The 16,921-nt window shown below is 34.3% G+C and overlaps 1 protein-coding gene across 1 annotated transcript; it reads left to right on the top strand.

Annotated features, from left to right (window-relative positions):
* Nucleotides 1-1,369: 1,369 nt before the first annotated feature.
* On the top strand, nucleotides 1,370-16,327 carry LOC141522743 (small nuclear ribonucleoprotein G-like). The gene is made up of 2 exons (XM_074236216.1): nucleotides 1,370-1,413; nucleotides 16,132-16,327. Exons 1-2 carry the CDS (start codon nucleotides 1,370-1,372, stop codon nucleotides 16,325-16,327), a joined length of 240 nt encoding a protein of 79 aa, XP_074092317.1.
* Nucleotides 16,328-16,921: the final 594 nt, after the last annotated feature.

The raw sequence follows: 16,921 nt of genomic DNA, 5'->3' as shown, positions 1-16,921 counted from the left end.
TCTTTTCAAAAACATTTTTTTAGAAAAAAGAAATTCAGTTGCAAAGGAAAAAAAAAAGCTCACTCAGTTATGGCTAAAGATGGTGCCAAGAGAAGACTACCTTCTGGTAATTTTTCTATATTTCTCTTCTAACCAATTATTCTTGGGAACTATATGTTAAGCCCAGTTATCTCTATGTTGTCTTTTCTGTAACTCTTGCTCAGACCTGGTTATGAATCTGGCTTTGTATCACATACCAATTGGAGGTCAAGATCAAAACCCAACTCTAATGAATTCTTTCACTTGAATGGAAATAGCATACATAAAATGATATCAGACTATTATACCCACCATAAAATCAAATGGATGATGTGTAAAGGTGATTAAAGGAGACAGAGAAATTAAATTATTTCTTTTGAATAAAATAAACAAATCATTTTCTCTTTTCAACAAAGTATATTTGACTCTGTCCTCTCTCTCAGGAGCTCATCCAGAGAAATAATATACTCACTAACATTCTTAGATAGAGTATATCTGTCTCATCAGGTAAATAATTTTGCAGAAAAAATGCCTCATTAGGTTAGACTGATGAGAAAGAAGGAAATACACTTAATTTGAGAGATGACTTAAGAAATTTGTCCAGGGCAATAAGACTCAGATGGCAGATTTAATCTGAATTAGGTTGGTTAGAACATCTAATCACAATATAACAAATACAGTTTAAACTCAGAAATAAGTAGAGCACTATTAGAAAAATTCTATGGCATGTTTTAAATCTTGGAATATTGTACGGTTGTGATGTGTATATTAAAGAAGACTGAGTCTCTTCACCTAGAACTAGTAACTCAGAATGAAGAATGGTAATCAGTTGACTGGAGGATGGAAGGTGGGAGGAAACAATCCCCCCCCAAAAAAAAGTTAATAAAATAAAATGGAAAAATCAGTAAAGAAGCCAAATAACCCATCAGAAAAAATCAATTTGGGCAGCATGAGATAAGTCAAGAAGTCTCAATTTAAAAAAAAAATCAATACAATCTGAGCATCGGATAGTTCCAATGAGAAAGAAAAAGTCTGTAAATAAGAATCTTGCCACGAAAGGCCAGGGCTTTGCACAACATTTGAGCAAACACTGAATAATTTGATTGTACAGAATTTGACCACAGAAATCAGAGGTAAAATTCAGTTCAAAACATCCTTGGTCAGGACTGCTTAAATGTTTTTCAAAAAAGGTATTAGGGGTGGGGATAGAGGGAACATTTCAGAGTCAGGGAACCAAAGCAAAGGAAGGAAGTAGATGAAATGGGTTTGAATCAAACCATCTTCACAAGGAATCCAGCAACCCCATATACCAGCTGGAGTTCATGAGGAGCCCTGTTGTGCAAACGAGGCGATGTGGAATTACAGTAATCGAATCCTGAAGGAAGTGACACAAGTGTAAATAACCTATTCTGAGGCGGCCTGTGATTAATGTGACAACAACTTGGCTAGGGGCCTTCAGTGGCTACAGGGTTACCCAGCTACAGAATCCAAAATCAGGATGTCATATTGTCAAGGGACCTTTAAGATTATCCAATTCAAAGGCTCTTAATCAAGTTCATGAACTTGATTTTTAAAAATATTTTGACAACTGTTTTCAATATAATTGCTTCCTTTTTAATTCTATCTATTTTAAATGTAACAAGATTATCCTTGAAAGGGATCCAAAAACTATACGAGACTGCCAAGGAAGTCTATGACACTGTAAAAGGTTAAGAACCTTTTCCAATGAAGATCCAACCAATTATATGACTTACCTAAGGAGACCTGGTTACTGAAAGCAACAACAACAACAAAACAACTCAAAATACCACCCAGATTTCTGATTCTTAGTTAAGTGTTGTTACCATCATAACTCCTGGAATTCAAATGCTTGCTATGGTCCTCAGTAGGGACAATTAGATTGTAAATTCCTTCATTGCTGAGGTGATGTCCTTTAATTTCTTTTTTTTTTTTTTTTTTTAGTTTTTGCAAGGCAATGAGGTAAAGTGGCTTGCCCAAGGCCACACAGCTAAGTAATTATTAAGTGTTTGAGGTCGAATTTGAACCCAGGTACTCCTGTCTCCAGGGCTAGTGCTCTTTCCATTGCACCACCTAGCTGTCCCCTTTAATTTCAATCCTATTATTTCAAATTTAGTATCTTTTATATATTACTTGTCCATATGTATATCTTCATGTAAATATGTGATAAATATATGAAAATACAAAACTAGAAATTCTAGTTTTATGGCCTTGTGTAAATAACTTTGTCCATTTCAATTACATGAACATTTATCAAGCATCTACTATTGTGTAGGTTCTTGTGATAGGCATTGAGAATAATTTTGGAAAGGGTGGAAGGAAGAGAGACCAGACCTGTGATCTCAATGATGTATCACAGGTGTAGAGTGAGAAGATCCCTTAAATTCATCAAGCCCAAATCTTTCTTTTTACAGGTGAGGAAATTAAGATTCTGACTCCAAGACCAGCCCTCTATCCATATTAACCTGTTGTCTCTCTAACTCCCAATGATAAAATACCCTCTAAAAATGTAAAGTGGCAGCTATTCTGCAATTTGTAGGCCTAAAAATTTGACTGAAGTCCTAAGATGTTAAGCAGACAGAGTCACTCAATTGATTTGTATCAGAAATATGAAATGAGTTCAACAATCTGAGAAACACATGGAAATACTTGCATAATTTAATGAAGAGTGAAATAAGTAAAACCAAGAAAACATTGCATACAATAACCATAATATGGTTTTAAGAATAACTTTGAGAGAATGAGTCATTTTGACTATTATAAATGCCCAAATTAACTATAAAGTTATATAGAAAGACTATCTGAATCTAGAGAAAGAATTGATAAATAAAAGTATGAATAAAATAATTTTACATCTGTTTATGTCTAATAGTAGCCATCTCTAGGGTGGAGAGGGGAAGAAAAGAGGGAAAAATGAAATTTGCATGTTAATTTTATTATATATTACAAAAGGAGTAGCAAGATGTACATAATGGATTTGCAATTTAATGTGCAATCATCATATTATTATACTATGTTATGGAAATGTTTGATTTATTCCACAAGTCTAAATTTTTTTTAAATCCATATGTATCAGAATTAGGACTTGAACACAAGACATTCTAAATTGGAATCCAGCCTTCTGATACTATATCAGAAGTTTCTACCTATTTTTTAATCCCTAGATTTCTTGATTTTTCCATAAATCTTTTTGTATTTCCTACTGAATATGAAAGGAAATACATATAGATATAAATAGAGATAGAGATATAGAGATAGAGATAGAGATAGAGATAGATATAGATGATATAGATATAGATATAGATACAGATACAGATATGGATGATATAGATTAGATACAGATATAGATAGGTATAGATATAGATATAGATAGGTATAGATATAGACATAGACATAGACATAGATATAGATATAGATATAGATATAGATATAGATATAGATATAGATATAGATATAGATATAGATATAGATATAGATATAGATATAGGTATAGGTATAGGTATAGGTATAGGTATAGGTATAGGTATAGATATAGATGATATAGAAATAAATATAGATGATATAGATGTAGATGTAGATGCAGAGATAGATAGAGCTAGAGATAGAGATAGAGATAGAGATAGAAAGACAGATGATATAGATATAGATATAGATATAGATATAGATATAGATATAGATATAGATATAGATATAGACATAGATATAGATATAGATATAGATATAGATATAGATATAGATATAGATATAGATAGTATATGTGAAATGATATCAGTAAGACAGTATAGTCTTTGGAAAATAGTTCCCATCCTGCCTTGGCAAGTTTCTGATACTTCTGGGGAAATAGAAGCTCCTTGATTGGAACCCCTACTGGAAAAAATGTAGTATGTATGATGGAAAGAGTCCTGACTTTAGTGTCAGATGGCCTGGGTTCAAAAGCCACCTATGATTCTTACTTAGCTTTCTTATCAATGGACAAATGATTTAATTTTCTGTGGCCTCAATTTCCTTAACTATGAAATGAGGGAATAAGACTAGATGTCTCCTGAAGTCATTTCTAGATCCAAATCTTGAGCCCCTGAAATAACAACTTCCACAAACATCAAATCAGCAATAGAAACCATTTGTATCATACAACATGTATATGGTTATAGTTAAATAATAATAGATAATTGTTTTATATCTGTTTAAGATTTTTTAAAGCATTTTGCAGATATCTATAGATTAGCGGAAGGAGAATGAAGATGTAAGGGAGAGGTGATCAGAGTACTAACATGTTTGCAAATGATGGCACCTGAAGGGTCCTATGGATTCCAGAAACTGATGGCAGTATCATGAAGGTATGTTGGTTAAGGGGGGAATATCCCGTGCCAGAAACAGCAAAGAAGCTAGTATTACTGGAACACAGAGTACATACAGGGGACTAATATGAATTAAGTCTAGAAAGTTAGACTAGAACCAAATTATGCAGTTTCAAGTTTTGTAAAGAATCAAAGAAGTTTGTATTTTATCCCAGAGGTTATAGGAAACCACTAAATCTTTATATCTCTAGGTCTATTTTCTCTATAAAATAAGCAGATTGAGTCAGATGATCACTGAGGTCCTTCCCAGATTGAGCATCAATAAATTTCTCTATTTGGTTCTTATCTAAGAAAAAGCAATGATCTTTTAGAACTTGAGGTTACAGAATGAGCTCAAGCCACAGGGCCCATACAAAAATTCAATCATTTGGATAGGAAATGAAATGCAGTTCAAAACCTCAGAGGAGCTAAGATAGTCCCATAGGTAGAGAGTGAATGGAATTAATTATAGCCAGTTTGAAGAATTAAGGAAATGTTGTTAAAAGAATTTTAACCAGTTAGCTTCAGTAAAACCCTCTCTCTTTCATTCATCTCAGTGACAATCAGGACTCCGGCCCTCTGCTTTCTTTTTCATGAGATGTTTATAGCTGGTGTCCTAAATATTGGAGTCATTTTTAGGAATGACAGATTTTATGGAGTTATTTTGTTGTTACTCCTTTAAAAAATGATAAGTTCTCCTTTCTATGTAACTGAAGAAATGGGGAATATAGGCCATGTTGTTTTTAGTACTTTTCCCTACCTCAACTCCTATCAAAACTTACTTGACCTCTGCCCCATTTGGGGTGTTTTTACAATTCACTTCTCTCCCAAGTGACAGTAAATTTCATTCAGATAAAGTAATTCCAATTATGAGTAAGCTAATAATGTGTTATTCTTCCCTGATAACACGTGACCTTAATCAGGGAATTCTAATAATGATGAGAATTTTAGACCCAGGGGCAAGTAGATATTCTTGGTAGACAGGCACTGATAACCAAATTAGCCCACAGAGAAAGTCAGACCTCCAACTACTATTAGAGATTTGGCAAATGATGAATAACTTAAAACTGGAAGATGCATTGTTTACTTCAACCCTTTCATCTTACAGATGAATAAAAAGACTCAGAAAGATTCAGTAAATTGTCCTTTACATTCAGGTATGAAGTATCAGAAATGAGAATTGAACTCAATTCTTCCTGGACCCAATTTCAAGAGCAACATTATCCCCCATTCCATATTGTCCCTTTAAAAACCAGAAAAATTAAATGACTCCCTTAGTTGTCACCTACATTTTCCATTATGTATAAGACTTCCCCTGAGTAGGAACATTCTAATTTTACTCCCAAACGTAAGGGAGTTGACAGAAGAGCAAAAAAGATAGTTGCTAAGGGTACTTTGAAGGAGAGATTGATCATGGAGAGATTGATCATGTATGATGAAGCATCCTCCAGATGCTATATATATATATATATATATATATATATATATATATATATATATATATATATATATATATATATGTATGTATATATATGAATCTCTCCAGGGCATTTATCCTCTATGTGAATTGTCTACCTGTGATTAAGAAAATAACTATAAAATGCATCCAGACAAAACTATGAACTCTTTCTGCACTTTTAGAAGTTATAAACATGAAGAATATAGGAAAATTAGGAAAGATTTATATGAACTGATGCAAGAAAGTACAAGCAGAAAGACATTATAAACAGTGACTACAATAATGTAAATTGGGGGGGAAGACAAGAACAAAATTGAAGCTAAAAACTATGAGATTTATAATGGTATACATTGGCCCTAAATATGAGATATGAGAATGTACCTCATCCTTTCTTCACAGTTGTGGGGGATTATGGATTTACTGAGAGAATATGCAATTATATATTTCTGGACCAGGGAGGGGGAAGGATATTTTGGAAAATGAGGATCATATGAAAACAAAAGTCACCACTAACAATTTTTGAAAAAATAGATTTACTCAATTTGCTAATTATTAAATAAGTAACATGGATTCATTTATTTTTATATGTTCTTAATAGCATGGTAAAATTTTAATTATATATCCTCCAATTGCTTCTAATATAGGATGTCTGGAAACTCAGAAAGTCTCTTATCCATTCCCCAAATACCTTCTTTCACTAATATCAGAATGAGAGATCTGAGATTGGATTTTGATATGAGCAGGGATCTAAGTCAGAGGAGCACTAGATACTTCCTAGAATATAACTGCATTTAAGGACAGAAACTTGAAACTTTTTTTTCATATTTTTTTCCTGCTCCAACTTCAGTGTCTGACACAGGACAAATTAATAAATTCTGGATGTGCTTAATAAATTCTGGATAAATGAATGAATGAAAACTTGGGGGAAAGGAAGGGAAAGCTAAGCAAGTAATAAAAAGGGAACAGAACTATGAAGCCAAAGGCTTACAACCAACTTGCCCAATTCTCAATTTTTCTCAGGACACAACACTTCTTCCAAAATAGCCCCATTCTTGGAATTATGTTTCTAATGACCTACATCCCTTTGAAAACAAGGGTTAATAACTTTGGTATTTGCAATGAAACTCTTTTCCTTGGCTTCTGTTATTTAGCACATTTTTAGACAAGAAAGGAAATGTAAACATTTCCATTCCACATCTAATACAATTAGAAGGTCATTACACATGCCGTAGCAAAAAACAGCTGTTCCAAAGATCGCTATTAGAATTTAACAGAGTTTTATTTGTTCTGGGGGAAAAAAGCACCCTTTAAATTATGATTTAATGAGATTGTAAAATGTTAAACACCAAGTGGTTACTTATTAGAGCCGTATGGAGCTTGGCAGTTTGGGTTCATAAGTGGTATGCAGAATTGTTTCCTCCTCTGTCAGTCACACTCATCTTCTATGGTCTACCTCTTCTTCCCTACAGGCATAGCCTGTTCATAGAAACAAACCTTGTCTCTTTAAACAGATGCAAACTATGGATTCCTGAGGTCCAGTCAACTTTCAGATCAATCAAGTCCATGTGGAATCAAAAAAATTTCATGGAGTTTACAACTGAAATCACAAATGCCCTTCCCAACATCTCTAAGGAGGGAAACAATTCTATGTCTCTCCCTCTTGTTCTCTATCACTTTTTCTCTCTTCCCTTTCTCTCTTCCTCTCTCCTCCTCTATCTTACCCTCTATCTCAGTCTCTCTATTTCTGTCTCTGTCTCCCTATATCCAAATCTCTCTTTGTCTCTCTGTCTCTTTTTCCTTGTGACTTTATCTTGCATCTCTCTCTGTGCTCTGTTCCCCACCCCCCTTTTTCCCTATCTCTTTTTCTTTTTCTCCCCTGGCTTTCCCTTCCTGCAGATTTGGCCTAAAATTTGTAATCCTAAATGATTCATGCATCTTGCATTTTCCTTTTGTAATATGCAATATTTTCATTGTGCTGACTGCTGAAGAAATGATGAAAGGGGTAAGGAGGAACTCTGTGCCTTATGGTTTACGAGTGCTCTATTGCATACACATGTGTTCTCAGGCTACAAGTCTGGAGCAGTTGATGCACCAACATTTACAGTGATTGTCATATCATATGAGAGCTGAGTCAAAGTTGGACTTTAAGAAAATGTAACTCAAGGTTTCACAAGTAGGTTGTTTAAATGCAAAATAACTATTAAACACTTTCCCTTAGCATTCACCCTGAGATAAATAGCCCTTAAAAAATTATAGTACAAAATGTCATTAAAAAAAATCACCTTTCATATCAATGGCATCCCAAGGCATTTTACATGGTAATTGGATAGTAGTGTAGTAAGTATTTAAAGAAATGGATCTGCTCTAGGGACCTAAACAGTCATTTACTGTTAACTTAAACTTCATTTCATTGAATGTAGATTTTTATGTCAAGACCTCCTATAATCTCTGTCAGGACAACAACACCAAGGCAAACTTAGAATTAAAGAATGACAAAACCAAGGAAGACTTTATTAGTAATTAAGTCTACACTTGTTCTCATCACCTCATCCCTCACTCCCATCCCTACCTATGGCATGGAGAAGTAGCTATTATCTAATGGAAAGGGTCCTGAGTTTGGATTCATGTCTTTTTTTCCACCATTTATCTTGGGTATATTGCTTAATCTCTCTTGTCTCAGTTTTCTCACTTGTAAAACAATATTTGCACTTCCTTTCTTAAGCCTCACTTCTAATCTGCACTATTATGCTAGACTTTTAATTGATCTACCAATTTCTATTCTCTTCATTTTCCAATCCTTCTCACACATAGTTGTCCAAATGATAACCCTGAAGCTTATCTGGCCAAGTCACTGCCCTCCTTAACAAAATTCAGTGGCTCCCTGTTGTCTCAAGAATCAAATGCAAATGTCTCTGTTTTTTAAAGCATTTTACAACCTATATCCAACTAAACTTTCTGATCTGGCTATTTATTGTTCTATTCCATGCACTCTATGACCCAAACCAACTGGTCACTTTGCTGTCCTTTCAATATGATATTCCAAATCCTGATTCCATGCCTTTACATAGGCAGAGTTTCCTGTCACTAGAATGCACTTCTTCCTTACCTCTATGTGTCAGAATTTCTACCTTTCTTTAAAGCTCAGATCAGCCTCCTACATGGTACCTTTTCTGATTCACCAGCTTCTCCTAAAGTACCTACACAATATTTCTCCCCAAGAGAATGTAAGCACCTTAAGGTGAGGAAATCATTCATTTTATCTTTACATCTCCAGCATCTGGCCTAGTATTTAATGCCTACTACATATTTAATAAAACCTTGATTTATTGATCGATTGTCCATAAACTGCAGTATAAATGGTATATATTATTATTGCACCATTGTTAAGTGTCAGGTCTCAGACCCACCATGCTTTTCTTGCCATTCTTTGTTACCATGATTCAGTTCCCTTCTCCTGAATCCCTTGAGCTTCCCTCTCTCCCATTGATGAATTTCTCCCAGAGCTTCCAATTTTAGAAAGGTCTCAAAATAGATAGACTTCACCTTTAGAACTTTTTCTCCATGCCCCAGTATAGGTGCCTACCTCCAATCCCACCACTCCCTCCTGCTTTTCACCTAACTTGTATCTGTTATTTGTCTCCAATAGATTGTAAATTCCTTGAGGATAAAAACTAGCTTTCTTTTTTTGCTTATCTCCCCAAATTAGCACAGGACCTGATTTAGTAAATGTTTACTGAAATGCATGTTAAAATGTTACAAAAATGGTGAAATTGAGGCCCAAAGAAGTTAAGTAAGTTAACTAAGGTATTGTAGTTTTTTTGATAACAGATATGGGACTAAAGGAATTCCAGTTCTTCAGAATCTCAGTCAAGTTGTCATTGTATCATGCTCTCACAACCTCTTTCTGTTTGGCTGAACATAGTCAATAAAGTTTTAAATCATTTATTGGATTATCACTGTTATGTTTTATAATTACAAGGTATAATTAGGCAAATATGATTCATCCAACTTCACATGCCCAGTTCTTAACAGTCCAACTGCATGTCAAGACACAAATCAAAATATAATTAGATACTGACTTGATTCTAAATATAAAATTTATAATTTATTGTTTCCCCTTCACAGAATATCATAGTGGTAAAATGGATTGATCTCATTGTCTTTAATGGGAGAATGGAGATTGGGTTGATGTCAAACATAAAAATGATTAATGTAGATATTAATTTGACATGTTTGCCAGGAAATCTCTTAAATTACAATGGATTGTTGCTCAAATTTCACCCATTAAACCAAGCAAGAAATATTGCATGATTTCTTTGAACACTTAGAAAGTACTGCATTTTCTCTATATGTATAAATGTTCTTTATTTTCTGTGTATGCTAAATATCCTTCATAGGAGGAGCACTATGGTGATTTGATTGTGGCATGGTGGTAATACTAAATTCTCAAAGACTGGAGTAAACCACGAGCTCATACAGTTTTTGTCTATCTGAAAAGGCTTCCAGTATGAGTTGGTGAGAGATTAGACCTGCAGTATTAAGACCAAATCAGGTAGTACAGAGAATCTCATCTCTAGAAGGTTGTTCACTAGGTTTGTGTGTATATAAAGAGAGCCACATATGTTTATCTATCTATCTATCTATCTATCTATCTATCTATCTAACTATCTATCTATCTATCTAATGGATATATTTGTATTTGTATGTATTCTGTGTAAGGGCAGGAGCAGTTATATAGCACCTATTATGGGGCAGGTACTATGTTAAGCATTTGATAATTGTTATTTCATTGATCCTTACAACCTCTTTATATTGAGGAAACTCTGGCACTTCAGGAAGATTTTGTTCAGATAAAATTCTCTCTAGACACACTGATAATCTCACAGAATTCTCACGAGAATTCAAAAAGATAATATAAAGAATATATTTTAAAAGACAAAGACTAATAATAATAATAATAGCATGTAACTTAAGACTTTTAAAATTTTCAAAGTACCTTATCTATATTATCTTGTTTGATCTTCACAACCTGGGAGGTGTGTAGTATCACTAATTCATTTTAAAGATGACAAAATCAAGGCAATCAGAGAATAAGTAACTTGTACAAGATCACAGAACTATTAAGCACCTGAGGCTAGATAAGGACACAGTCTTCCTGACTCTATAGGACCACTGCCCTAGCCACTGTTCCATATTGGACTCTGAGAAGGAAGGTTAGGAGTAGCTACAAATTCACAAAGTGGACCTTACTACAAAGTATACTACAAGCTATCTATCCTATGAAACAACATTCCATTTCAGCAAAGATGATGTCAAGGTGGCAGAAGAAGAGATAAAATTGATGTTAAATTATTAATACTATATAGGAATTATTTAATTGTTAATATTTTAATGTACTATAATTTTCTAAATGATAATTCATTATCACCAAAAATTCATAGGTTCATAGAAACAGAAATGAAAATTTTAAAATCACAGAAAAATTTAATAAAATAATTAGGCAAATGGCTATGGATAAGATCAATTCCCCTTATCACTGAAAAATAATAAAAATATGCCAAATAAAGCAAAATAACAACAAAAAAAGAGAAATAAAAGAAATATTCATTAAAATATCCCTTAGAAAACTGACCAGAATGAACAAGTGAGTAAACAAAAAAAAACATTACAATGAAATGAAGAGATTAAGCAAAGCATAGTGGAAAAAATTGAGCCTACAGTCTAACTCCCCAAAATGAGATTGGAATAGCTTCAAGAAGTCCTACAATAGAAAAGATAAATAAAATATTTTTTAAAAAAATTTTAAAAGGGGACTTTTGGTCAAGATGGCAGAGAGAAGGCAGGCACTGTTCTAAATGCTCCTGGCTCCCTCTCAAAAAAATAACATGAAAGAAAACTCTTAACAAAAATTCCATTGACAAAATCCAAAAAGAGAAGCTAGGAAAACACCTACTCACAAGGTCTGTCTCAGGAGATCATGAGTGAAATGGGAGCAAAGAGCAGAGGCAGACCACAGGGACAACAACAGGGGAAGCTATTGGACTAGCCTTGGCTATGTATGGAGACTTTGGTGAGTGGCCATCTCAGGACCAACTTTAACTGAAGAATCTTTGGCTGGGGGTGGGAAGAGTGATGGGAAAGTGAGTTCCAACACAGAGTCACAGAGCATACTTGGAATTTGACAAGCTGGCAAGGGACCTGAGCTCCATACATTTTGGGGAACACTCTTCACAGAAGGAATGGTAAATTCCCCTCACCCCCTCAGGTTCAGGTGTGGGCAACAGAGTTCATTCAGCTGAAAGGGACATTAACTCCCACCTCCAGGACCTAGCCCATTGATCAACATGAACTCAGGCCCTGCTGTTGAGGGTATCAAGTACTCCAGAGAAAGCAACCAGAGCCCCTGACTGGCTGGCCCTTGCAGTTACTAAACCAAGAGAACAAAGCCCCTAGGGTTTTCAAAAGCAAACCTCTGAGAGTCATCCACTCGCCCCAACACAAGGTCCTAGGAAAATGAAGAAAGGTCAGCAAAAAGGGGGACCCATGGAGAAATACTTAAAAGAAATAGAATCTAACCCAGAGAGATCTAGCACTGCTGTGGAGAATATGAATTGGTCTCCAGTCTTGAAAGACTTTCTTGAAAAATATCAAGAAAGAGTTTAAAAATCAATTGGGAAGAGAAACTCAAAAGAAAATTAACACATTGAAAGAGAAAATTAACATCTCACAACAAGTAAACACATCCTTGGAAAACACAATTGGACAAATACAAAATGAGAATAATTCTCTCAAATCCTCAATTAGGTAAATGCAAAAAAGAGAATGATTCTCTCAAAACTACACTTGGGCAAATGGAAAACTCCTTCAAAAACAGAATTGACCAATTGGAAAAGGAGTTGCAAAAGGTAAATGAAGAAAATTTTTCTCTAAAAAAAATAAGAATGGAATCTGTGGAAACTAATGACTTCATGAGACAACAAAATTTTGTTAAAGCCAAAAGATTGGAAAAAAAGAAGAAAATGTAAAATACCTCATCAGCAAAACCACTGACCTTGAGAACTGAACAAGAAGGGACAACCTGAGAATAATAGGTCTTTCTGGAAACATTGAAGAGAAAAAAAGCCAGGACTTAATATTACAGGATTTATTGATGGAAAATCGCCCTGATGTCATGGAACCAGAGGGCAAAGTACTTATTGAAAGAATACATCAATCCCTTCCTGAAAGAGATCCTAAAATGAAAACACCAAAGAATGTTGTGGCCAAATTCCAGAAATATCAAATAAAAGAAAAAATCCTGCAAGCAGCCAGAAAGAAAAAGGAAGGATTACACAGGACAAGCTGCATCAACATTAAGGGATCAAAGGACCTGGAATGAGATATTCAGAAGAGCAAGGGAGCTTGGAATGCGACCAAAAATACACTATCCAGCAAAGCTGAGCCTTCTCTTCCAGGGGAAAAGATGGGTATTTAATGAAATGGAAGGCTTCCAATATTTCCTGATGAAAAGACCAGAGCCAAATAGAAAATTTGGAATATCAAACAGGAGGTTCAAGAGACACATGAAAAGGTGGGAACAAAGTGGGGTGGTGGAATACGGCTATCCCATAAGATGAAATTGGCTATATCCCCACCTGGGAGAAAGACTCCAATAACTCTCAAGAATTGTAACTCTATTAGAGAGAATATATTTAGCCTGAAGTGATGGACACTCAACTTTTCTGTGACTCAGAGAGAATGATTTAAAAACAATACCTCGGGGTGGCTAGGTGGTGTAGTAGATAAAGTACCGGCCCTGAAGTCAGGGGTGCCTGGGTTCAAATCTGGGCTCAGACAATTAAAAATAATTACCTAGCTGTGCGGCCTTGGGCAAGCCACTTAACCCCGTTTCCCTTGCAAAAACCTAAAATAATAAAAAATGCAAATACAAATAAAATAAAAACAATACCTCCTTAAAGGGGGGTACAGTGAAGAGACAGGAGATTGGAGGAGTTTGAATGGTGTAAATTTCATTATATTAAGAGATACAAAAGACTTATTATAATAGAGGGCAAGAAGGGAGGAGATGAAAATCACCTGAATCTTCATCTTATCATATTTGGCTTAAAGTTGTCTTACATACACTCACTTAAGTTAAGAAATTTATCTTACCTTTCAAGCATTAAAAGGGGAAAAGGGGAACTAACAGAAGTAAGGGAAGGAAGAAGGGGGAAAGGGAAAGTGGAAAGAAAGGGGAGGAGGTTGATATAGGAGGGCACACTGAAAGTGGTGGTATTCAGAAAGAAAATACAGAGGAATATGGATCAAGGGAAAAAAAGTGGAAAAAATGCAAACAGAGGGAAGATAGCATGGAGGGAAATAAAGAGTTAGTACTTATAAGTTTGAATGTGAATGGGATGAACTCTCCCTTAAAACATAGGCAAATAGCAGAGAAGTTTCAAAACCAGAATCGTAAAATATGCTGCCTAAAAGAAACTTTTTGAAGCAGAGAGACACATATAGACTAAAGGTAAAAGGTTGGAGCAAAATATACTTTGCTTCAGCTGAAGTGAAAAAAGCAGGGGTAGAAATCCTTCTCTCAGACAAAGCAGATGCAAAAATAGATAGCATTAAAAGAGATAAAGAAGGAAACTATATCCTTCTAAACAGTACCATAGACAACAAAGTAATTTCAAAAGTAAAATATGTATGCACAGCATCCAGATCCTTAGCGGAGAAGTTGAAAGAGCTACAGGAAGACATAGAAAGCAAAACCCTACTAGTGGGAGAGTTCAATCTCATGCTCTCAGAATTAGATAAGTCTAAACATAAAATAATCAAGAAGGAAGTTAAGGAGGTAAATAGATTTTTTAGAAAACCTAGATATGATAGACCTATGGAGGAAATTGAATGGGGATAGAAATGAATATACTTTTCCCCCTGCAGTACATGACACTTACACAAAAATTGACCATGTACTAGGGCATAAAAACCCAATGATCAATTGCAGAAATAGTGAATATATCTTTCTCAGATCATGATGCAATAAAAATAATATGAAATATTGGGCCAGGGAGATAAAGACCCAGAACTAACTGGAAGCTAAATAACCTTATTTTAAGGAATGAGAAGATCAACCAACAAGTTATAGACAGAATTAATTATTTCAGTCTATATAATGACAATAATGAAACAACATACCAAAACCTATGGGATACACTTAAGGCAGCTGTCAGGGTATATATTATAACTTTAAATGCTTACATTAATAACTTAGAGGGGTGGCTAAGTTGTACAGTGGATAGAGCACTGGCCTTGGAGCAGGAGTACCTGAGCTCAAATCTGGCCTCAGAAACTTAATATTTACCCAGCTGTGCAGCCTTGGGTAAGCCACTTAACCCCATTTGCCTTGCAAAAACCTAAATAAAGAAACAAAGAAATGAATGAATGAATAAACAAATTAGAGAAAGAGGAAATCAGTGGACTAAATATGCAACTAAAATAATTGGAAAAAGAACAAGTTAAAAACCCCCAATAAAATAAAATATTAAAAATTCTAAAAATTAGAGGAGAATTTAATAAAATCAAAAGCAAGAAAACAAACTAATAAATAAAACCAATGAAATTGATAAACCTCTGGTTAATGTAATAAAAAAAGAAAGAAAACCAAATTGCTAGTCTCACAAATGAAAAAGGTAAAGTCACCACCAATAAGGAGGAAATAAAAGCAATAACTCTGAATTATTTTGCCCAACTCTATGTCAATAAATTTACCAATCTAAGTGACATTGATGAATATTTTCCAAAGTTTAAATTGACCAGATTAAATGAAAAGGAAATTAAACACTTAAATAGCCCTATATCGAAAAAGAAATTCAACAATCCATTATTGAACTCCATAAGAAAAAATCTCCATGGCCAGATGGATTCACAAGTGAATTCTATCAAACATTTAAGGAACAATTGGTTCTAATTCTATATAAATCATTTGGAAAAATAGGTGAAGACAGAACTCTGCCTAACTCTTTCTGTGACACCAATATGGTGCTGATACATAAACCAGGAAGAGATAAAACAGAGAAAGAATATTATAGAACTATCTCCCTGATGAATATACATGTAAAAATCTTAAATAAAATTTTAGAAAAACAATTACAAGTTATCATTAGGATAATACATTATGATCAAGCAGGATTTAACCCAAGAATGCAGGGTAGGTTCAATATTAAGAAAACTGTAAGTATAATTAATTATATCAATAACAAACCAATCAGAAATCATATGATCATATCAATAAATGCTGAAAAAGTGTTGACAAAGTTTATGGACAAGAAGTCCATTGCAATTAAATGGTGGAAAGTATATCCAAGGAATATTGCAAGGGTTCAATCCATTTATGAATCTTGTGATTGATGAATGTGTAGAGATGGCACCAGGTGGGCAACAGAGCAATATTGGAATGATGGTAATCCAAAGAAACAGTAACATTATGCTAGAAACCCTGGAACAAGTTTAAGGAAGGAAGCACCATCCATGCCCTGGATCTCCACTTGTCCTTTACATTCCGTAGAGCCTATTTTTTTCTGTTGATATATAAAACTAGTCATTGTATGTTCTTTGTTTAACTTTTTGAAAATAATTTTTTGTAAGCTGTTAAAAAATGTTTTGACAAAATACAGCACCCATTCCTACTAAAAACACTAGAGAGTGTAGGAATAAATGGATTGTTCCTTAGAATAATAAGCAATATTTATCTGAAACCATTAACAAGCATCATATGCAATAGCGATAGGTTACAGACATTCCCAATAAGATCGGGGTGAAAAAAGGGTTACCATTATCACCACTACTGTTCAATATCATATTACGAATGTTAGCTTCAGTCATAAGAGGAGAAAAATAAATTGAAGGAATTAGAATTGGGAAGGAAGAAACAAAACTCACTCTTTGCAGATGACATGATGGTATATCTAGAGAATCCAAAAAGAATCATCTAAAAAACTACTAGAAATAATTAGCAAATTCAGCAAAGTCACAGGATATAAGATAAACCCTCATAAATCCTCAACATTTCATATATATATATATGACTAGCATGATACAGCAGAAA

Source organism: Macrotis lagotis, chromosome 4 (assembly GCF_037893015.1).
Source record: "Macrotis lagotis isolate mMagLag1 chromosome 4, bilby.v1.9.chrom.fasta, whole genome shotgun sequence".
Taxonomy (NCBI): domain Eukaryota; kingdom Metazoa; phylum Chordata; class Mammalia; order Peramelemorphia; family Peramelidae; genus Macrotis; species Macrotis lagotis.
The sequence above is the reverse complement of the archived record's forward strand: the minus strand, read 5'-3'. Positions and strand labels throughout refer to the sequence as shown.